Below are 23,719 nucleotides of genomic sequence, written 5' to 3'. Positions count from 1 at the left end.
AAGAAAACACCAGCAGCCACAAGTCGATTAAACTGATGTTAGAGTGTGATCTATATTTGAGGCTGAAAGGTGTGTCAAGTTCAGGTTCAAAGGACGGGGAATGGGCGCTGGAGAGAGAGAGAGAGAGAGAGAGAGAGAGAGAGAGAGAGAGAGAGAGAGAGAGAGAGAGAGAGAGAGAGAGAGAGAGAGAGAAGCAGACGACCTCAGGCTAGAAAGTTGAAGGGGACACCCATCTACAGTCTCTATATGACCTCTTCCTCGTGTCCCGTCATGCCTATTGATGTGCTGTTCCTGGTCGTGGCAAAGTTCCGTTCATTTCATGGCATACAGCAGGAAGTAGGATACAGTTTGAACATCCTTTTGGTAGAAACGCTGTTACTGAAGGCATGTGCGAGAGTCGTTAAAAACGTTGAAAAAGGCGGAAGAAGAGACCCGCGATAGAGTCCCCCTGTGACATGAGGATGAACCTTCGATAGAAAACGGGTCTGTTCCTGGTTGGTTTTCCCATTCTCGGTGTAGCGGCGGCGGTGGTGGTGGTGGAGGACTGGTGGTGGTGATGGTGTGTTGGTGGTGGTGGTGGGCCAACCGTGGGCGAGTTATCATGGTGGTGTGGGTTGCCTATGCCGCCTGCACCCGGTTCCGCGATTGGTCAACTTAACCTGTCGCAGTTGAGCTCTACCCCTTACAAGTGCTGGTCGTCGCTAACTTGGGAGGATGTGCTGTGTTATATACGGCGTGTTAAAAGTTCGTGATGAGTGAATGAGCCATGTGATGGTGGTGTCGTAAGGCTCGAGTGTGATCTAGATGCCGCGGAGCATCGTGTGAATAACCTGCGGCGTGTACTTCGTCAGTTATGAGCTAATATTCAGCCCGTGGAATCGCATCTTCCAAGATGGCCGAACACGGTCATGTTTATATACAGGTATGTAAAACTTCCCTCTTAGTTATAAATCCACTTCACTCTCACACTCTATCCTTCCATCGAAAGTCGTGTCCTTTTTGTGTCATCCTGATGGGAAAGGGCGGCAGGGTGGGCTGTGAGGAGGCAAGATTGGGCGGCCGTGGGATCGGGAGGAGGTGGGCGGTCTCTCTCAATAGAGAGACCGCGCGAACAGGAAGCAACAGAGAGAAGAGAAAAAGAAGTTTTATTTCCACCGCTATTTAGAGGGTTTTGGGCGCCCATGGGCGGTGATGTCGCTCCTGTGAAGGCACTGGGGCGAAGTCCTCTCTCTCATAGGATAGAAGGAACTCCTCCCCAGAAGGAAAAAGGCGGATGAACATCCAAAAGTATTAGTCACCATCAGCCGTCCTAAAGTTTAGTCCGAAATTTAAAACTTTTTTTTCTTTCTCTCTCTCTCTCTTGAGCAGAAGTTTGCGGGAGAGCATCCAAGATTATTTGGGTGATTAATTAGTAATCGTTAGGTTTCTATTTGATGTTTGGTAATTAATTAACAGTTAATAAAGGATCCATGTGTAATATATGTATTGGATAATTTTTAATTTGAGTATGGCTACGTTTAGCAAGAGTTATGTAAAGAGGCATAAAGCTTTGGTGCGGTTTGTGATGATTAGTTATTCGTCAAAGTACAACTTGATTTATTTATATTTTTTTTAGCCATTTTTATCATTTTAGGCCTCTGTTGCTGTATAATCGTACCCAAAGCTTCCAGTATATAGATGAGCCATGCCCAAGCTACCACCCGTGTTACGGTAGTACGTACAGAGGCATAGATTTTTTTTTTTTTTTTTTTTTTTTTTTTTTTTTTTTTTTTTTTTGTAGTTGTAATCGAGTAGGTGAATAAAATTCAGTTACAGGTATTACTGTAAGCATACTTTGTGGGCTGAGTTCGTGTGGAGCATGATAGGGAAATGTAGGCTATCGTTAAGCTGAAACAACTGAGATGATAATATATAGCTAGCCAGTTTTGTGGCTTTAGGTCACTAGGTCTAGACTTAGGTATATATTTTTTTTTTCTTTTTCTTTACAGAATTCAATATATTTAGTCAGTGCATGCCAACCCACTCAGACTAGGCCAAGTATTTTATATCGACGAAAAATAAGTTATGTAGGTTAAGTCTTTTGATATAGGTACCTATTATTAAGCATAGACAGTAGTGGAATTACCTGGGGTGATTATAAGTCTATTATGAAAATAGATCCAAATTCTACCTACAGTGATTCTTAGCAGAAGTTGCTGTAATGAGTTCTCTAAGAGTGGCCCTGATTATTTGCGTAATGATTTTTGGTTTTCATTTTATGTGTTGATGTAGAGGCCAGTTGTAAAGTACAATAACTTTCAAGGCAATTGAACACAGTATTGCCATCTTTAATCTTTTTCCGACACATTGACAAATCTTTATTTCTCATCGATCTGATTCATTAAAAACTACGGTGTGAATGAGCCTTGCATTCCCATTCAAATTGGGAAAAGAGTATTTTATTATTATGTAGTTACTATTATGTTGCTATTATGCTGCATAGGAAGCATATTCCTATGCAGCAAGTTACCTTGTAGTACTTGAAAATACTAGGTTTGCAGGATATTAAGAATTGTACTAAGTATTTTACTTTAGCTTTTGATGGAAGAATTCATTCCTTGTTGACTGTAGATTCATAGGACAAGATGGTGCTTATAATGTGGGTAGCTGCCATGATAACAAATCTGAAGTTAAGTTTTACCCGAGTTCATACGCTGAATGAATTTATACCGGCATTTAAGTTTGTTGTCCAGTATATAGTTAGATTAAATAAAAGGCGTTTTGAGTACCATGTAAGGCTTAATAAATTTGAGCACTTCCAACGTGATTATGGAGTCGCATTGGCTAAATGATTTAAAGTTTTCTGTTGTCTTAGTGTGAATGAAGTCCACACCGTTGATTTAATTCTGCAATTCATTTAGATCGTTAGGTTAAAGTTTCCTGTGACTTACAGTGATGTTAGCTAGACGAGAACCCCAGAAACTTATGAATACTGAGTCTAGTTCCTTGTGAAGTATATACCCTGTATACAGATCTGAAATTTCTGCTGCTTCATCTCATGAGCCCCAGGTTATACATCTCTGTGACTTCCTTGTACTAGTTCCTTTTATCTGTCAAACTTATGTAACTTCAGCCTGCTTTAATTAGCCTATCACTATTCACCAAAGAACAAATTCTTCCTGAATCTCATGAGCGTTTAGAAATGGGACAGTTGTTATTTGGCTTGGTTATGCTATTAATTATAACATCCAACTTGTAAGCAATTTGTCAGAAGGCTGGCTTGGGCTTACTCGCCACCAAAAAAATCAGTATGAACTGTTTTGCAGTTTCAGTAAAGATAATTTTTGCCATTATTACAGTAAGTGAATGTTATTCACCACTTTATCCCATTGTTATCAGTTGGATATGGACACTTTTTCCACTTTGGATGTCTATATACATTTTTTGTAAGCTTTTAATTAAGTCAGTTTAGGGATTGGTAATACTAGTGTGACGACACATCTATTAAGTAGTAATGACAAAGGTGTAGAGTTCCGTATTGTTTTTCAGATTAGGTATGTAATTTTTCACTTTTGTTGGCATATAATTACATGAAATGGAAGTTTCCTTATACGTACTCTATGTGGATGAGAGTAAAGGTATTTTAAATACTTTTCATCTTGTACAAGACTTAAGAAATAATTATGCAGTTTACAACAAAATAATAATGATGGCTATGTACAAGTATTCCTTCCAATCATTGGAGTTGTGATCTGAGTTACAAACACACAGGTAGCTGGGCAATTTTTTCACCCATTATCTTGCGATTGTTTCCAAATAATTTTTATCCTGCCGGAACTGAGCCTTTCCCTTCATAGTTATAAAGAAGGACTTAACATTTGCCATTTTCTTTTGATGGGTCAGGTTTAGGTCTGTATTTGTAGGATGATATCAAAACAAAATATAGAATGTACAGTAAATGCAAAAGTTGGGGATATAACCCATGCCTCGATTAGAGTGTTTCAGATATATTGTATACTAATATTAACTTCACATTAGCATTCATGTTGAATATTTTTTTAATTCAGTAGCTTGAAAAAGGAACCTTTTTGTGTTATGAACAGTTCAATTTGTACATAAAATTAATTCATTTTAGATCAGGCTATGCATAGGCTAGAAAATGCAACAATATACTGTACTGTAGTTGTAATAGTCAGAAAAATTTCTATTTGCTTCATTTTGGATTTTGTCTGAAAATTTGTTATTGTGATATATAGTTAATACAGGATTTCAAATTAGCATTTCTCTCTATAGTAACTTCTTATTTTCTAGTGAATGATTATAAGTTATGAGCATTGCATCAATATATTTGTCAAGGTTTCCATTAACCAGTAATTTATCGCAGTATTTTTATGCGAAAAGGAAATTTTAAATAGATTGCATTATGTGCATATGTATTTCACAACTGCAGATTGACACTAGTCTGTGATGATTTAAATTTTTTTATAATTCAAGATTCTTCATGATCATGACAAAAGTTATATATAATATTTCAATAGTCTTTCATTGTAAATTAATAAAAGTTCTTAGTAACAGTTAAAATACTCTTACTGTTTAGTAGAAAAATCCTTACTTCCAAGATAATAACAGGAAAAAATAAACCCAACCGTTTGTTGAATGAGGAGATAAACACCTTTGCTCGTAGCTCTTCAACCACATGGGTAACAAACACAGCCTGGGGTGGAAAGGCACAGAAAGCAAAAGTTATTTTGAAGTGTTTGTAGTGAGAGTGATTTGTCTTGTACAGAAGTGAAGAATGTTCTGTGGTGGTTAATATTTTTTGTTTGCAATTAGTGTGCAATGGATGGTATATAGGTCAGAAAGAAAAATTAGAATTTACTCTACAAGAAGTGCCCCTTGTTTATAGCACAGTATTTACAAGTCCTTTGATATTTTTTCATTATCATTATTCAATCTTGCCATTGGAAATAGTGGTTGTTGATTTTGTGAACATATGGAATTTTGTTTAATTTACTCCGCACATTTATGTGCCAGTGTTATTTAGGTAAAGTTAACAGCCTTGGATGTAGATGTATTAAACTGCATTGTGTATAGTGTAAATGAAACATCCATTAAAGTTTACTGAAACGTTTTCTGTTAGTTTCGTTGTGAATTTATTTGTCCAACTTAATGAGATTTCTGTCCTGTGGTTGTATATGATTTGCAGTTTTTGGACATGTAAATTGTGGTTTCTTAATGCTTAGTAGGCTATGTGAGTTATGTGGGCATTTTGGAGTTTGTATTTTAAGCAGATAAGATTTGCACATATGTTTAGGTATCTTAGGACCCCTTAAAAAAATATTGATGCTCCATATGTTAATACGTATACTATGGCTATTTGTTATGAAGTCTCATTTTCTCTGATTGGCTAATTATACTTAGGTCAGAAGAATGGCACCAAATTTTAAACTGATTGTTTTGGTATAGAATAGTGCTAATATCAACTTATCCTGAGTTCTTATTGTTATTACATATTTCTTGAGTTAGAATTCTGTGAAGAATTTGTAAATATAATATATATATATATATATTAGTTTACAGTGAAATCTCACTTTATCAAATAATAGGGGGGAATGTCGTCTGTTAAAGTGCAACACCATTTTTTTATTTTTTTATTTTCTCCTTGTCCTAAATGCTTATTGGTAGGCTGCCCTTGGCCTAGGTATGATAACCACTGAAATACATGAATTACATTATGAAATAAACTGATATTAATGGTAATAAACCCATTTTTACCATATATATTATTATTGGCATATCTTCATAATGATAGCATATTCGATGGATAATTCCATATCAGTGCAATCACATTTTCTCAGCTCCTGTTACAACATAAACATTTTTTACTGTCAATTTCCATTTTGGCACTGAGTGACCTCATAGGTCCCAGTGCTTGGCCTTTGGCCTAAATTGTATATTCAACTCAACTCAATGTGCGGCCAGCTGACAGTGGGTACATGAGTTATGATTGCACTCACAGGAACCTTTATCTTTCAGTAACTTTTAGAAATTGTAATGGTAATGTATTTACAATAGTAATAACATTTAGGATAACACAATATATTAATTGTTCTTTAAAAATTAATTATAATTTTGGTGGTAAATAACTGTTTAGAGCAATTCAGTCATAAAACGATAATTATCATACATTATCGCATTGTTTTTATGATTGGCGATGAAATGTAAACGTACATAAAGCTTTTTTTTCCTCATATGTAATTGGCATATCTTCATAATAAATTTCCTAGTCATGTACATGGAATCGACTAGTCATATTGCGCTCGCAGCAACCTTTATCTTTCCGTAGCTTTTCAGAAATTTTACTGGTAGTGTAATTATGGTATTAATAACACTTAAGATAACATAATAATTTTTCATTAACAAATCATCATAATTTTGGTGGTTAATAACTGTTAAAACCATTCATACGAACGATAATTATGTATGATGATTATTGTACATTGTCGTATATATAGGGTGTTTGATTGGCTATGAGATACAAGCAAAAAATTGTTTCCCTTTTAGGTGATGTGTGTAGGAAAGATCCAGTAAGTAAAACAGCATTAACTTTACATAAACAATATTTCATAAGACACCTGTTGCAAAAGCTAGCTTGTACACAGAAGGTTTTGTAGTTTAGCAATTATCTATACTACAGGTATGAAATAAATTCATGAAAATTTTCCATAATTTTTTATCTTGGCTATCCAAAGATTGTCATACATGGAAATATACAGTAAGTTCCAATTTTGCACCAATGCTGAGGTTTGTGCATGAATAAAAGTATACAACAACAGTCACTACCCTTGTCCAGATTGTGTCCATTAAATTCGATGTCCCTTGGTTCCGGGTCCATTAAAACTATGTTTTACTGTACAGTGGTACCTCAGGATACGAAATTAATCCGTTCCGAGGCAGCCTTCGTAACCTGAGCTTTTCATATCTTCAACCACATTTTACATGTAAATTGCCTAATTCGCTCCAAGTGCTACAAAAACACCCAAGTAAATTTTATAATAAAGCTAAATTGACCAATAAACAATGAAATACAACAATTTTAACCATTCAATACCTAACATAACATTTATTGTAGTACGTACCTGTAAATGAAGTGTATTAGTGTACATGGAACAAGAAATACGTTATGTACATGTACGCACATATGTTGTAAAATGTGGATCCTAACCTTACCTTTCAAGTGAGGTGATCTCCGAAAGTGGCGACAGAGGAGGAGGACATATGGCAGAAAACATGAACACTTAACTTCGTGAAATACATTAAAAAATGGCAGAAAACATTAACACTAAACCTTACGAAACACATTAACAAATGGCAGAAAACTTTAACACTTGATTATCTCCATCTTCGTTCTCCATAAAAAGGATCCTCTTCTTTCTGTGAGCTTCAGCAACATTCTTGGGACCAATGGCTAATAACGTAAGTAATTAAGTTCACACACTACACGATAAAGTAACTTACAGTATAACAAAAGTGAAATCACACACGAATTTACGTTAACAAACGAAATATGTATATGTGAAGGAACGAATTCTAGTGTTTACGATAATGCTCCGCAAAAAATGGTGAAGGAACGCCTTTACATAGAGGCATGATGCTGACCAGTAGGAGAGCAGGATCTTATGGCAGTGACTAGCATCAGGAACCAATGGGAGAGCAGGAGGATGGTGGTGAGTCTACTCAGTTGGCGGCGCGCGAGTTTTAAAATAGTTATCGGTAGTCCGTGTGTGTGTATCTATGTATATTACTGAATCATGAAAATTTGGAATGTGATGAATATGGAAATAAAGGCAAAATCCATGAAGGAAAGTGCAACAATGGAGTGGTGCTAGGCCTTTCGATTTATTGTCCTTTACTTAGCTGACTACTGAGTAAAGTACAAACATACAGTGGACCCCCCGTATTCGCGTTCCCCAGATTTGCAGACTCACACATTCCCGGATTTTTCTCTGAAACATTGCCCCTTATTATTCATGGAAAATTTGCCTATTCACAGTATTTTTGTATAAGAAATATCCAGCAATTCCTGGTTTTTTATCAATTTCATCATAAAATGCACTTTTTTGTGATAAAACTATTAAAAAAACCAGGTTTAAACATTTTTAGTGGGTTTTCTTGAGTTTTAACTAACAAAATAGGCTGTTTTCAACATTCTTATAAGGGTTCCAACTATTTGCGGATCCTATGTAGTGGAGTAATTGTGGGGACACAACCACCCACATTAAGCAAATATCCACGTTATCACACCTCTCAAAAAATGCATAGGCTATAACTTAATTGCCTGCTGAAACAGACATACTGCCAAGCGCAAATGTCTGTACAGTATATTTGTATGTATATGCATAGATTTTTGTGAATGAAAGCAAAAAGATACTAGGTGTGATTGTAAAGCATCAGGACTGCTGCTATAAAAAGAAAACTACAATACAGTGCCCTCATATTTGCGGGGGATGTGTACCAGACTCCCCAGTGAATAGTTGAAACCCCTATAAAAACGCTTAAAATTGTCTATTTTGTTAGGTAAAAAAAAGAAAAACCCACTGAAAATGTTTACACCTGGTTTTTTTATTAGTTTTATCCCAGAAAGTGCCTTTTGTGTGATGAAATGGATAAAAAAAAAACAGGAATTGATGGATATTTCTCTTTGAAAAATACATACAGCGAATATGTGAATTTCCAGCGGATAATAGGGGTATACGTTCCAGAGAGAAATCCGCGAATACAGGGAATTTAAGCATTCAATTTCCTTCGAAGTATGGGGTCCCCTTCGGAAGCCACACACTATCCAGTGCTGTTTGCATTGATGAAAGCATTCTTGGAACTCATTTTCTGGGATAATCAGCAGCTGCCTCACCGTATTCACTTGATCTCCTCTATGTCCTGAAGTCTGCTTCCTTTCAAGTGGAATTTCATTTCTGGAAAGCGGAGAGATCTGGAGATCCTTCACATGTTACAACCACATTCAGAAAGTTTTTGTCGTTCTCGATACAATCAAGGAGATCTTGTGCAACTGAAATCTGTTTATTTTTGGTCAGCTGAAAGCAGCTTTGGCATAAACTTGGCAGACGTGCATCTTATATGCAAATCTTCGGTGAGAATGTACTGAACTGAATCACAACTGATGTGCACATCCTCCAATGACTCGTGGAGTGTGATTCGACAGTTTCCCCTCACAGCAGCTGCATGCACGACTGAGATTTTTTTCTCAGTGCTGTTGGTTGCTGGTCTCCCAGGATGTTGGTCACTATCAACATTTTGTTGGCCATCTAGAAAATATGCAAACCATTTGTACATTCGTGTGCAGCTTTTACTCCTCTCCATACACTTTTTCAAATTTGTTTAGGTCTGTGCACAGTTGTCGCCAAGCCTTTGGCAAAAGTCTCCATCACAGTCAATGAGATGACCATACACTACGCACGTTCCTTCCAAGCACTGCTGTAAAGAGCGGAAGTCAGCTAGGATGCTAAATTTTAGTTTGCATGCACAGTGGGGCCAAGTTAACCTGTGCCAAGTGGACTCATTCTGCGTATTTTACCTCCTTTGCTATAGCAACAGTACTGATACTTTATGATCACACCTCATCAATACTTGTGTAGATACATTTGCAGAAATTGAAGAAAAATAGAGAGTAAGTAGCAGTGGTTACAGAAAATAAAATAAAATATTTTAGTTGGTAGTATATCATTACAGTGACAGAGCTATCAAAATTTTATTTAATGCTTTGATGTGAAACTTTAATATTCAAGTGCAGGTTAGATTTGTTTTAAGTTCTTTAATTGTTGCGCTTTAACATTTTCTCTTTTCAAAGTTACTTTAGTGTCTTTTCTGCTCACAGTTAGATTTGCAAACTTTATTTTTGCTCTGAATCTGATTAGACTTAATATATTGGGTCATGTGCTCTACTAGATTGAACATACCAGTTTGGCTGGAAAAGAAAAGTAGGGTGGATGAAAAGTAATAAAAAAAGAAAAAAAGAAGTACGGGGGAATACGTACCGTAGTGGGAGTATATTGTTTCTGCATTCAAAGGAGAGGGAGGGGGAATAGAATCATTGCAAGAATATTGTAACTTATTGTGTTCTTGCATATGGGTTGTGGTATCTATCAGTAGGTTTCATACTCGTAAAATTATCGACATTCAGAGCTCCCAATTACGTAGTAGCAGTAGTATTGTAAATGTTGAACTTGAAGGAAATATCTGAGAATATTGAGTCTTCTATAGCTTATTAAAGAAACAAATGTATAGGCCAGACCTGTAGTGTTATACAAAGTAGAGATTACCACAGCTATTACTTCCCATTCTCTTGAGCTGCCATTGCAAGATGGTTTCATCGTAGATTTCTAAGAAAAGGAAATGTCATGCTAAACACATTGTATGTTAAATAGTTTGGTATGGTTTCGGTGGAGGATTTCCTCTTACCTTCTTTACTGAAGAGGAACCCTTCCATTATTTTTGCACATTGGCCATCATTTTATGTACCTTTTACACATGTACTGTTTTGGTCTTCATCTTTAGTGGAAGTGCCTATCATTAGGTAATGTGACATTTTTATGCACTAGCATTATGATTGTTAGTTGAAGTACCTTGTTCCTCGAGTTTTTATTATAGTATTTAAAACTCATGGTTGTAGTGGATGTAAACACCTGCTTGGCATTTCTTAAAATTACTACTAGACTAACTAATTCAGCACATTCCGTTTACAATGAACCCCTTTTATTATGGACTCTGGATTCGCGAACTAACATATTCTTGGATTCCTCTGTGGGCATTATTCTCTGGAAATTCGCCTGTTTGCTGTATTTTTCTTTGAAAAATATCCACAAAATACTGTATTTTCTTTTCAATTTCATCATAAAATGCACTTTTTGTGATTAAACTATTAATAAAACTGGTATAAACATTTTCAGAGGGGTTTTCTTGAGTTTTAACTGACAAAATAGGCAATTTTAAGCATTTTTTACAGGGGTCCCTAATAACTGTGGATTCTAGCTATTCAAGGGGGGTGGGCGGCGGCTCTGGTAACTTTTACACACGTACTGTTTTGGAACATACTTCAAATGCAGTTTTCATAAAAATTTGGTTATCATATGAAAGAAGATATAGAAGATGACAGGAAATCGTACAGAAAGGAGAAATCAGTAATTAGATATATATATATATATGTATACAGTGTGCCCCCATGTTTGCGTTCTCCGGATTTGCAGATTCACGCATTCGCAGAAGATCTTGGGAACTTTTCTCCCCTGGTATTCGCGGGAAATATGCATATTTGAGGTATTTTTCTGTGAGAAATATCAACAAATTCCAATTTTTTATTGTTAATAAAACCAGATGTAAACATTTTTTGTGGCTTTTTCTTGAATTTTAACTAACAAAATAGTCCGTTTTAATTGTTTTTATAGTGATTCTAACTATTTGGGGGGAGAGTTCTGGTACTCATCTCCTGTGTATATGGATGAATAGATAAAAACTTTAAGAAATTATTAAAATACAACATGAATGGTTTTAAGGTGGTAATTACGTAATTGGCTCTTCACTTGAACTTTTGAGGGTCTAATTACACAACAACTTTCGTCCAGTGATGCATGGAAAAAAGACTTCATGACCAGGAAGTTTGACAGTGTCAAGGTGGTTGCATCTGGAGCGAAGGAAATTGACTCGTTGGGTGTCTTGCCTGCCTAGGCCACGCCCCCTTCATACCAGGGCTGTGCGTTCTTGGCAGGCTTGTTTTAATTGTGATTGTAATTTAATTGAAATGTAATTATTTTTGCATTCTTAAGGTTATTGTAATCGTACTTCTTTATTTTTATTTAATATTAATTTTAGTTGTAATTGTAATTTGATAATAGGACTAGTTAAATTTCCTTATGTTTTTCTGATTTATGTGGCACAAGACACCATAGTTTAGCTATGTTAAAATGTCAACATAGTTAAAAAAGACCGTCTTCCTGCTTTGACTACTGAAAGATGATAAGCATGGTACAAATGGGGAGGAGGTTAGTGACGTCAGTCATAGCTAGACTATCAGGTCAAAGAAGTAGTTTTTAAGTACGGCTTGGTTTTTATGTTTTTTGTTTATTAATCATTGTCATTATCAGTATTAGGAGTGCAACAAAAAAATCTAAACTCCTTTAAACTTGCAAAGCTATTGTTATTATAGCCAAACTTAAAAAACAAATAGGTAAACATCATACAGCAATACCTCAGGATACGAGATTACTCTGTTCTGAGGTGGCCTTCGTAACCTGATTTTTTTTGTATCTTGGACCGCATTTTACATGTAAATTGCCTAATTCATTCCAAGCTCTACAAAATCATCCCAGTAAATTTTATAATAAAGCTAAATTGACCAATAAACAATGAAATATAACAATTTAAACCATTCAATACCTAACTTAACCCTTAAACACCGAAGGGGTAAAAATAAAAAAAACTCCCCCGAATGCCGGAGCTGGTTTTGAGTGAGCGCGGAAGCGGAAAAAATAATTTTTTCAAAAAATCACAGCGCGCTTAGTTTTGAAGATTAAGAGTTCATTTTTTACTCCTTTTTTTGTCATTGCCTGAAGTTTAGTATGCAGTCATTAAAAATGAAAAATAATATCATTATCATATGTAAATTATGTGATATATGGTAGCGAAAAAAAAAATTCATACATATTTGTATTAAAATCACGCTGTGCAAAAAACGGTAAAAGCAAACGAGTTTCTTTTTTTTCGTTGCATTTTACACTAAATTGCAATCATTTTGATATATAATACATTGTAAAACAATAAAAGCAACACCGGAAAAATATTATCACAAAATGATGTATGAATTTGTAACGCGCGGACGTAAAAAATTGTTTTTTTCAAAAATTCACCTTAAATCTAAATATTGTTCTAGAGACTTCCAATTTGTTTCAAAATGAATACAAATGATTGAATATTACGATACTGTAAGAGTTTTAGCTTACAATTGCGTTTTTCGACCATTTCGGTAGAGTCAAAGTTGACCGAACGTGGTTTTTTTTCTATTTATCGTGATTTATATGCAAATATTTCGAAAATGAGAAAAGCTACAACCTTCAAATATTTTTTTTTTATTTTACATGAAATTGTGCACATTTTCATATATAAAACTCTATGAAATGCCTAATATGAAACGGAGCAAATTTTCCGAGAATTCGATGTACGCAATTCGGAGATTTATGGCGGAGAATCCGCGCGCGGAGGGAATGAAAGTTTTTTTCATAAATTCACCATAAATCAAAATATTGTGCTAGAGACTTCCAATTTGTTGCAACATGAAGGTAAATGATTGAATATTACTCAAAATATAAGAGTTTTAGCTTACAATTGCGTTTTTTCGACCATTTTGTTTCGGTAGAGTCAAAGTTGACCGAACGTGGTTTTTTTTTCTATTTATCGTGATTTATATGCAAATATTTGGAAAATGAGAAAAGCTACAACCTTCAATTATTTTTCGTTGTATTCTACATGAAATTGCGCACATTTTCGTATTCTACATGAAATTGCGCACATTTTCATATATAAAACTTTATGTAACGGCTAATTTAAAAGGGTGCAAACATTACCACAATCGCACGTATGATTTTTTCGGAAGAGTTACCGCGCGGACGTAAGGAAAATGTTATTTTTTTCATAAATTCACCATAAATCAAAATATTGTTCTAGAGACTTTCAATTTGTTACAAAATGAAGGTAAATGGTTGAATATTACTAAAATATAAGAGTTTTAGCTTACTATTGTGTTTTTCGACCATTTCGGTAGAGTCAAAGTTGACCGAAGGTTGAAAATTTGTCACTTATCATTTTTTATATAAAAATATTTCAAAACTGATAAAAGCTACAACCATGGGTTGTTTTTAGTTGTATTGTGCATGAAATTGCGCACATTTCCATATATAAAACTTTATGTAACGGCTAATTTTAAAATGGTGCAAACATTACCACAATCGCACGTATGATTTTTTTCGGAAGAGGTACCGCGCGGACGTAAGGAAAAAGTTTTTTCATTAATTCACCATAAATCGAAATATTGTGCTAGAGACTTCCAATTTGTTGCAAAATTAAGGTAACTAGTTGAATATTACTACAATATAAGCGTTGTTTTAGCTTTACTATTATTGCCGTTTTTCGACCATTTTGTAGATTCAAGTTTCAGTTGACCGAAGGTTGAAATTTTGGCACTTCTCGTTATTTATATGGAAATATTTCAAAACTGATAAAAGTTACAATCATGAGTATTTTTTTTGTTGTATTCTAAATGAAATTGCGCACTTTTTCATATATAATACTTCATGTAACGGATAATTTAAAACGGTGCAAAAATTATGTCAAAGTGACGAAATAATTTTTGAGATGTGTCACTGATACTTTTTAGTGCGATAAGAAGGAAATTCGTGCTTGCGCGCCTGCGTAACGATTGTAAACAAAACAACGCCTTGATCCGTGAACTCCCAGCATCCCCCAAGGTGCGCGATTCAAAAGTTTTCGGCTGGTAGGCCTATAAGTATTTTTCCGCGAATTTTTAAAAAATTTTTTTGAGCCGACGTATGGTACGTCCATTTGGAAATCGGGGGAGATTTTGACTCGACGTTTAATACGTCCATTCGGCGTTTAAGGGTTAAACTACATATACTACTACTAATATGTACTACATACCTGTAAATATAGTGTATTAGTGTAGTACATGGTACAAAGAGATACTGTACGTACATATGTAGTAAAATGTGGAACCTTACCTTTCGAGTGAGGCGATCTCCGAAAGTGGGGACAGAGGAGGAGGACAAATGGCAGAAAACTTGAACACTTAACTTCACATTAAAAAATGACAGGAAACATTAACACTAAACTTTACGAATCACATTAACAAATGGTAGAAAACATTAACACTTAGCTTTACAGAAGACTACTTTTTTTTTTTTTTTTTTTTTTTTTTTTTATACAAAATTTCAATTTCTTCACCACCAAATTGGATGCCAGTCCGTTTACGGAATTTATCAAACCACCCCCAAGAAGCCTTGAAGTCTGGGGTTTACGGAATTTATCAAACCACCCCCAAGAAGCCTTGAAGTCTGGGGTTACCGTCGATGGATGTCCCTTCTCCTCCGTCGTCTTCGGCCTGGGCAATCAAATCGCCGAAAATAGCACTGGCCTTCTGGCAGATTGCCATCTTGGTTATCGTATCGCCAGTGATTTCTTTGTCCTCAGTCCATAGAAGAAGCAGCGCCTCCATCTCATCATGCACGTGGCTCCTCTTGTTGGACAAAATAGTCATGCCCTTGGAATGTGTAGCTGCTTTGTTGGCTTCCTTCTGCTTAAGGATGGTGCCTATCCTAGACGGATTTCGGCCGTATTCCTTAGCGATCACACTCGACCGCATGCCAGCATCATACTTCTTGATAATCTCCATTTTTGTCTCCATAGAAAGCATCCTCTTCTTTCCGTGAACCTCAGCAACTTTCTTGGAACCCATGACTATATGTACGTAATTAAATTATGTGCTAAAGTTCTCACACAACACGATAAAGTACAAAACGAAATCACTAACACGAATTTACGTTAACAAACTAAATCGTATGTGAATGAACGAATTCGGCATGCTTACGATAACGATGCTGCTACCGAGTGGCCGAAGAACGCCTTTACGTAGAGCACGATGAGAGAGATGCTGACCAATAGGAGAGCAGGATCTTACGGCAGTGACTAGCATTAGGAACCAATGGGAGAGTGGGAGGATGGTGGTGAGTCTACTCAGTTGGCGGCGCGCGAGTTTTAAAATTGTTCTCGGCGGTCCGGGCGAATCTCAGGACTTTACAGCAACACCCTTTCGTAACCTGAATTATTTTCGTATGCAGAGGCAAAAAAAATCTTTGTGTTTGCTTTCGTAACTTGAATTTCTCGTAAGTTGGGACTTTCGTATGTCGAGGTTCCACTGTGTTTTGGTTTGTGTTACCACAGCGTTCAATGGGATGAAGCTACCTAATAATTAAATATTAAATAGCAAGCCTAATTATTACAATAAATTATGTTACTGGAATAAAATATGAAATTACAGGCAGTCCCCGGGTTACGACGGGGGTTCCGTTCTTGAGACGCGTTGTAACCCGAAAATCGTCGTAAGCTTGAACATCGTCAAAAATCCTAAGGAAACCTTACTTTTAATGCTTTGGGTGCATTGAAAACTATGTAAACTGCATTCTTATTGCATTTTTCATAAAAAAAAACTAAATATTAGTTATTTAGCAGTTTTGGTGTCATATTTCTTCTGCCAGATGAGCGTTGTAGGCGCCGTAACCCTGGAAATAATTTCTGATGAATATAATTGAAAAGTGCCTTAACCTTGGAACGTTGTAAGCCGAGCCCGTCATAACCCGGGAACTGCCTGTATATGTGAATTTACACTTAATGAAAACTAAATGAAATTCAATGTAAATTAATAACGTTTGTGTGTTAACGCTACAGGCCACCAGGCCGGCACTATGATTTTGTTTATATCCACTCATCGAAAATGGCTGACAGGCTAACTGCCGACGTACAATAAGTAATTTTTCGTAAGTATGTGATAACAGGCTGATAATTCTGCTCCTTTTCAATATTTTATTATAAATAAACTTACGAAAGTAACAAATTTTGTTTATATATAAATTTATCAAGTTTCCTTCAAAGGATTGTGTAGATTTACATATGATCTCATACTTTATTCCAGTATACTCTCACAATATTATGTTTCATGGAAAGAATCTAACATTTTTTTTTTCCCTAAAAAGTCACTTTAAGATATCTTTCAATAAATGTAAGGTGCAGCATACTAAACTAGTTCTTTTCCACAAAATATCCTAGTAAAATTAGGGTGCTTCTTATGCGAGGGCAAATACGGTGATGCTGAATGCTTTCTCAAATTTTAGGAAGATGAGTCAGTCTCGTGTTTGTTTTGTAGACTCCATTAGCTCCAAGCCATAGGTTAAGGTAAATAGTGTACATAAAGGTCTACCAAATCAGATGAGTTAGTAGAATTCTTATGCTGGTATAATCTGACTGTTTTAGTCCATTTTTCACAATACATACAGCTCTATTTTAAGCTTGTCTTGCAACCCCTATTTCTATCAAGATAGTACAGTAGTACCTCGAGATACGAAATTAATCCGTTCCGAGGCGCCTTTCGTATCATGAGGTTTTCGTATCTTGGACCACATTTTACATGTAAAATGGCTAATCCATTCCAAGCCCTCCAAAAACACCCCAGTAAATTTCATAATAAAGCTAAATTGACCTATAAACAATGAAATACTACAACAATTTGGACCATTCAATACATAACTTAATAATATAAATGCAAAACCTGTAAATAAAGTGTATATTAGTGTACAAGAAATATTATTACTGTAACGTAAAATGTGGAAGCTTACCTTTCGAGTGAGGCTATCTCCGAAAGTGGCAGCAGAGGAGGAGGAGGACAAACGGCAGATACGTACACTTAACTTTAAGAAACATAAAAAAATGTCAGAAAAACAAACTAAACTTTACAAAACACAGTAACAAAACTTTATCGCTTAACTTTACAAAAAACTTAAAATAAAATTTATTTTGTCTTTTTTGGATTTTTACATTTCTTTTTACTTTTTATACTTTACGTAATTTGAATTTCTTCACCACCGAATGGATGCCAGTCCGTTTACGGAATTTTTCGAACCACCCATGAGAAGCCTTGAACTCTGGGGTTGCCGTTGATGTCCCGTCTTCGGCTTGGGCAATCAAATCGCCGAAAATAGCGCTGGCCTTCTGGCAGATTGCCGTCTAGGTTATTGTATCGCCATCGATTTCTTTGTCCTCGATCCATACAAGAAGCAGCCTTTCCATTTCATTATGCACATGGCTCCTCTTGTTGGACAAAATAGTCACGCCCTTGGAAGGTGTAGCTGCTTTGATGGCTTCCTGCTTAAGGATGGTGCTTATCTTCGACGGATTTCGGCCGTATTCCTTAGCGATCACACTCAACCGCAAGCCAGCTTCATACTTTTTTATTATCTCCATTTTGGTCTCCATAGAAAGCATTCTCTTCTTTCTGTGAACTTCAGCAACTTTCTTGGGACCCTTGACTAATATGTACTGTACGTAATTAATTTACGTATGTAGTACGCATACTAATTAGGTTCTCACAACACGATAAAGTAGCACAACGAAATCACTAACGAATTTACGATACTAAATGAAATCATTGGACTGAACGAATGCCGCATGCGTAGGATAAAGCTTCGGGTGCGAAGTGGCCGAGCGAAGGCACGCCACCACGTAAGATGCATGATGGGAGGGATGGTGTCCAATAGGAGAGAAGGATCTCATAGCTTGGCTAGCATCAGGAACCAATGGGAGAGCTGGAGGATGATGGAGAGTCTACTAGAACTAAGATGGCGGTGCGTGGCGCGAGTTTCAAAATTGTTATCGGGCGAATCTTGGACTTTCAGAAACCTTTCGTATCTTGAAAACTTTTCGCATGTAGAGCAGTAAAATTTTTCGTGTCAGCTTTTGTATCTCCAGTTTTTCGTAAGTTGAGCCTTTCGTATCTCGAGGTACCCACTGTATGTTTTAGCTTCAGATACTTTCTAGGGTACTTTTACACTTTTGCTCATTTTAGATCAACACTTTTACTTATGAGAAGTGCAACATAGTTGAAAAGAATGAGTGGATGTTTTATACAACACCCTCCTGAACTGGAAGTTAGAGCGAAGATTTATGAGTAAACAATTACTATTAAGTACTGTATATAATTGTCAAAAATTTACACAGATCTAGTAAAATGTATTATGAGTTTGTAATTTTTGGTTATTTCACAATGGTAGTTGATGGATTAATATTTGGAATTTGGCTCGCAACAAAGGATGGTTTTTGATACTGTCCATGTTTGTTACGGTAGATATTTTAAGAGGTGTGTACTATCTGGTTGAGTGGTATAGTGCTTGGTCATGTTCAATGGTTTTTGGCTGTAACCCTACATTATTGGTGACATAGTTGTTGGACATTGTATAATGGTTTGCAACAAGCCTTTGGTAGGAATAGCTTGCTTTATTTACGTATTTAGATTGCATCACAACAGGCTTTGGTCATCACTGCTGTGGCAGGAATTGATAATTGACCACTGATATTTTGTGGTCTCTGATTTGAACAAAGGATGCTTATGAATTCAGTTAGTGTTCTTTTTGTTTATCAGTTTGTCATTGGAATGTGGACAAAACTTTTGAAGATGCTGTGACCTTTAAATTGAATGTACCAGTAGGTAAACTCACTGAAAAAGTCAAGTATATTTTAAGAGGCTGTAGTCTCAAATGTAATTAACCACTTTTAAAAAGGGAAGGGTATGTTAAGAGATTGTAGGCAAAGAATTAAAACAAATGTGAGACACAAAAAAAAGAAAGTTTTAAAATACTTCCTAGAAGTGAGCATAGTTGTGTACTGCTTTGAATTGCAGTGTCAGTAAATGACTGGAGTTATGAATGCGGCCAGCTTAATATTTTGTATACCTAACATAAATATTATGGGGGCAAGATTTTCAACAGGTACTGTAGCTGAAAGTTTTATTAGTTGGTCATAGTCTCTTGCAATGGCTCGTGAAAACAACAGAATTTAATGTGGAAATAAAAAAAATCTCAGCCATATTTAAGGTTTACATTTTTAATGCAAAGTAAAGTTGAAAATTTTTATTTATGTGGTTGGCTTCCTTGTACAATATGCAGTATGTATGCAGCTCCAGTGTCAGCTGTAAAAGTATAAGAATCAATAGAAAAATTACAAATCATTTAAAAGCAAAATATGTAAGATGATATTCCTGTACAGTATATGTATATATATGTATACTGTAAACAGAAATAAAATTTAAAAGCTTAAAATATGAACATTGTCAAAGCAAGTGAGGTTGGGCTGTATTAGTATGCTTGTGTCTGTGTCATTAGCAGTGTATTGTATATGTTGGATTTGTGTCCCAAGTAATTAGTCCAATGGCTCTGAAAAAAGTTTATTATGCCAGTGGTACTAGGTATAAAGGTGTAGGCCTAGATGGATAATAAGGTAACTATCATCAAACATTATGAAATTGGTGAAACGATTGCCACCATGGCTCTTTTGTGGCTTTAGTTGCACAACAGTATTATCAGTCATTCACAGTAAAACGTGGAGCACATCTTTTATTCTTTATACTGTTAAATGTAATTGTTTTGACCCAATTGGATTTTCTTACATGTACAGTTAGCCCCACCCCATTTGTGGACTTACCTATTCATGGAGTTTTCTACAGACCGAATATAGTACCCATTATTTGTGGAAATTTTGCCTATATTCGCTGATTTTTTCACGGAGAAATGTTCATAAAGTACTGTATTTTCATAGGATTTTTATGGCAAATGCACTTTTTGTGATAAAACTACAGTATATTAGAATACGTACTCAGGTGTAAGTATTTTTAGATTTTAATTTTTTAAGCTATCAAGATAGGCAGTTCTAAGTTTTCTTTGAGTGGGAGCTTACTATATACTGTATTAGCAATGTTATGGCGTTGCTTATGGGGTTTATATGGTGTTTCTTGGAAGAAATTAATGTATTGTGAGATTTTTCCATAAGTACGGCACACACAACAATTTTTAAGATACTCTGATATCTTGTTTCCTTTACAAGTACAGCACAAGCAACATTTTTCAAGATGTCCAGGAAGACTGGAGTGCCTCACAAACAGGTTATTTGTAGGTATGCATAATGCCAGCTTTCTATTTCTCATAACATCTAAAAGTGCCAGAGGAAGAGCAATACTGTAGTCGTCCTAGTCATAAGTTGGGGTTTGTGTTTTACACTGATTTTTTGCTATCATGAAGCTATTTTCTAAATGCAGTGTCCTACAAGCCACTATTATTTGTGTGGTAATTTATTTATTTATTTTTAGTTGTTCTAGGGGTCTCGTCAAGAGTACCTAGTGGCAAGATTTTTTCATATTTCTATCCTTAGTAGTAATGATAATTACATATCACTTCAGGAAAGCATTAGTTGATTATCTCTTGTCTTACATGTCATTTTTATGCATGACACTTACCTGGCAGGTATATCCTCTTGACGCACTGGCAGAATTTCAAAACTCGCGGCAACCGCTAGTACACTGGTAGTTCAGTAGATGGCCACCCCGCTCCCGTGGCGCTGGTACTTGGAACTATTCCCGTTTTCCTCAGATTTTCTCTGCCAGCCGAACCGGCAACATCGTTGTTGGTTCTCTGTTAGAATTTCCTGCTCGTTTATCTGACTTTTGGATATTGGTATCGTATTCACGAAGTTAGAGTGGCAATCGCATTTGTTTGGACCTTGTTTAGTATGTCTGATTCAGGAAGTATGTTTAGAGTTTGTGTGAAAGAAGGGTGTAAGGTGAGACTGCCGAAATCATCGGTAGATCCACATACTATTTGTAAGAAGTGTCGGGAGTTTTGTATGTACGTGGGACAATAGGTGCAATGAATGTCAGTGTCTGAATGAGAAAGAGTGGAAGGCTCTTATGAAGTATGTGGAGAGATTAGAAAAAGATCGGGTTAGAAGATCTGTATCTAGGAGTGAAAGATCGGGATCTTCGAGTAAACCTTTGGATGGAATCTTTGCATGTGTCTTCTCCAGCTCATTCACATGTAGATGTAGCACCTTCCCCCCAGGTTTCTCCTGCTCCAGTTGCTGTATCTGAGGATACTACTGATCCACAAAATAGTGAAAGTGTTCGCTGCCCTTGCGTCCATGGGAGACCAAATTAAACGATTAACAGACAAAGTGGAAGTGTTTGGTGACAGTGTTGTGGGAGGGGCGCCTGATCGTCTCTCTCGTGCTCCTAGACCGAGACCTCTGTCAAGCTCCCAGACCCAAGGGAGAAGGCATGTCGACAGTCGAAGGGAGGCGAGAGGGGTTGACTTGCGATCAGTCGTCCCTTCAAGGCAGTCCTGTTGATAAGTCCCAGGCTGCTGCAGTACGCCATAGAAAAGGCGATACTGGGAAGTGCCGTTATTCTTCGGATAGTTCAGCCTCGGGAAGGAGTAGGCGGTTCGCGGAAGTATCGCGTCCTCTCAAGAGGTCATACTTTCCGTCCTCTTCACAGGAAAGGAAAGGCTTTCGACCAAGAAGGGTGGAGTAGCCCTGAGATTTTTTCATCGGAGGATGAAGAGATGATCCCTATCAAAAGGAAGAGGATTTCACGTCAGTTGGAAGTTCGCTCGCCTCTTCGTGTTAGCCCGGTGCGTCCTCGATCTCCTCATCATCAGGAGTCTCGTAAGGAGGCGGAAACGAAGGAGGTGCTGCGGGACATGCAGCAGAGATTGGCAGTGATTGTTCAATCATGGGAGAAGCCCGAACAACCTTCGGTTAGACGTAAGGACTCGTCTCTCCCGGTTAAGTCCTCCAAGAGGACGCAGGACGTACAACGCGATCCAGGACGCAGTGCGTCCCTTAAGAAGGACGAAGTACAGGACGCAGGACGCAAGAGGAGAAGTGATGGACGCATGGTGGACGCATACGTTCAGGAGGACGCAGGACGCAGGCGGCAGCAAGTCAAAACATTGTCTCGACAAGGAAGAGAGGAGTTTTATGCATGACACTTACCTGCAGGTATATATATAGCTTATCCTCTTGACGCACTGGCAGAATTTCAAAACTCGCGGCAACCGCTAGTACACTGGTAGTTCAGGTGATGGCCACCCCGCTCCCGTGGCGCTGGTACTTGGAACTATTCCCGTTTTCCTCAGATTTTCTCTGCCAGCCGAACCGGCAACATCGTTGTTGGTTCTCTGTTAGAATTTCCTGCTCGTTATCTGACTTTTGGATATTGGTATCGTATTCACGAAGTTATAGTGGCAATCGCATTTTTGGACCTTGTTTAGTATGTCTGATTCAGGAAGTATGTTTAGAGTTTGTGTGAAAGAAGGGTGTAAGGTGAGACTGCCGAAATCATCGGTAGATCCACATACTATTTGTAAGAAGTGTCGGGAGTTTGTATGTACGTGGGACAATAGGTGCAATGAATGTCAGTGTCTGAATGAGAAAGAGTGGAAGGCTCTTATGAAGTATGTGGAGAGATTAGAAAAAGATCGGGTTAGAAGATCTGTATCTAGGAGTGAAAGATCGGGATCTTCGAGTAAACCTTTGGATGAATCTTTGCATGTGTCTTCTCCAGCTCATTCACATGTAGATGTAGCACCTTCCCCCCAGGTTTCTCCTGCTCCAGTTGCTGTATCTGAGGATACTACTGATCCACAAATAGTGAAAGTGTTCGCTGCCCTTGCGTCCATGGGAGACCAAATTAAACGATTAACAGACAAAGTGGAAGTGTTTGGTGACAGTGTTGGTGGAGGGGGCGCCTGATCGTCTCTCTCGTGCTCCTAGACCGAGACCTCTGTCAAGCTCCCAGACCCAAGGGAGAAGGCATGTCGACAGTCGAAGGGAGGCGAGAGGGGTTGACTTGCGATCAGTCGTCCCTTCAGGCAGTCCTGTTGATAAGTCCCAGGCTGCTGCAGTACGCCATAGAAAAGGCGATACTGGGAAGTGCCGTTATTCTTCGGATAGTTCAGCCTCGGGAAGGAGTAGGCGGTTCGCGGAAGTATCGCGTCCTCTCAAGAGGTCATACTTTCCGTCCTCTTCACAGGAGGAAAGGGCTTTCGACCAAGAAGGGTGGAGT

General features: G+C 37.1%; 1 protein-coding gene across 5 annotated transcripts in view; it reads left to right on the top strand.

Annotated features, from left to right (window-relative positions):
• The first annotated feature begins 594 nt into the window (after positions 1-594).
• LOC135195049 (serine/threonine-protein kinase N-like) overlaps positions 595-23,719 on the top strand; it is a 665,525-nt gene continuing 642,400 nt past the window's right edge. For 2 of the 5 annotated variants that reach the window (XM_064221391.1, XM_064221388.1), the window contains exon 1: positions 596-922. In XM_064221391.1, coding sequence (XP_064077461.1) covers positions 893-922 — 30 coding nt within the window. In that variant the 5' untranslated portion in view covers positions 596-892. Of the gene's footprint in view, positions 923-23,719 lie in introns of all 5 variants that reach the window. The other 3 variants (XM_064221394.1, XM_064221392.1, XM_064221389.1) reach the window with 2 other exon arrangements.

Source organism: Macrobrachium nipponense, chromosome 15, assembly GCF_015104395.2.
Source record: "Macrobrachium nipponense isolate FS-2020 chromosome 15, ASM1510439v2, whole genome shotgun sequence".
NCBI classification, from domain to species: Eukaryota; Metazoa; Arthropoda; class Malacostraca; order Decapoda; family Palaemonidae; genus Macrobrachium; species Macrobrachium nipponense.
Note: the sequence above shows the minus strand (reverse complement) of the source record. Positions and strands in the feature narration are given on the sequence as shown.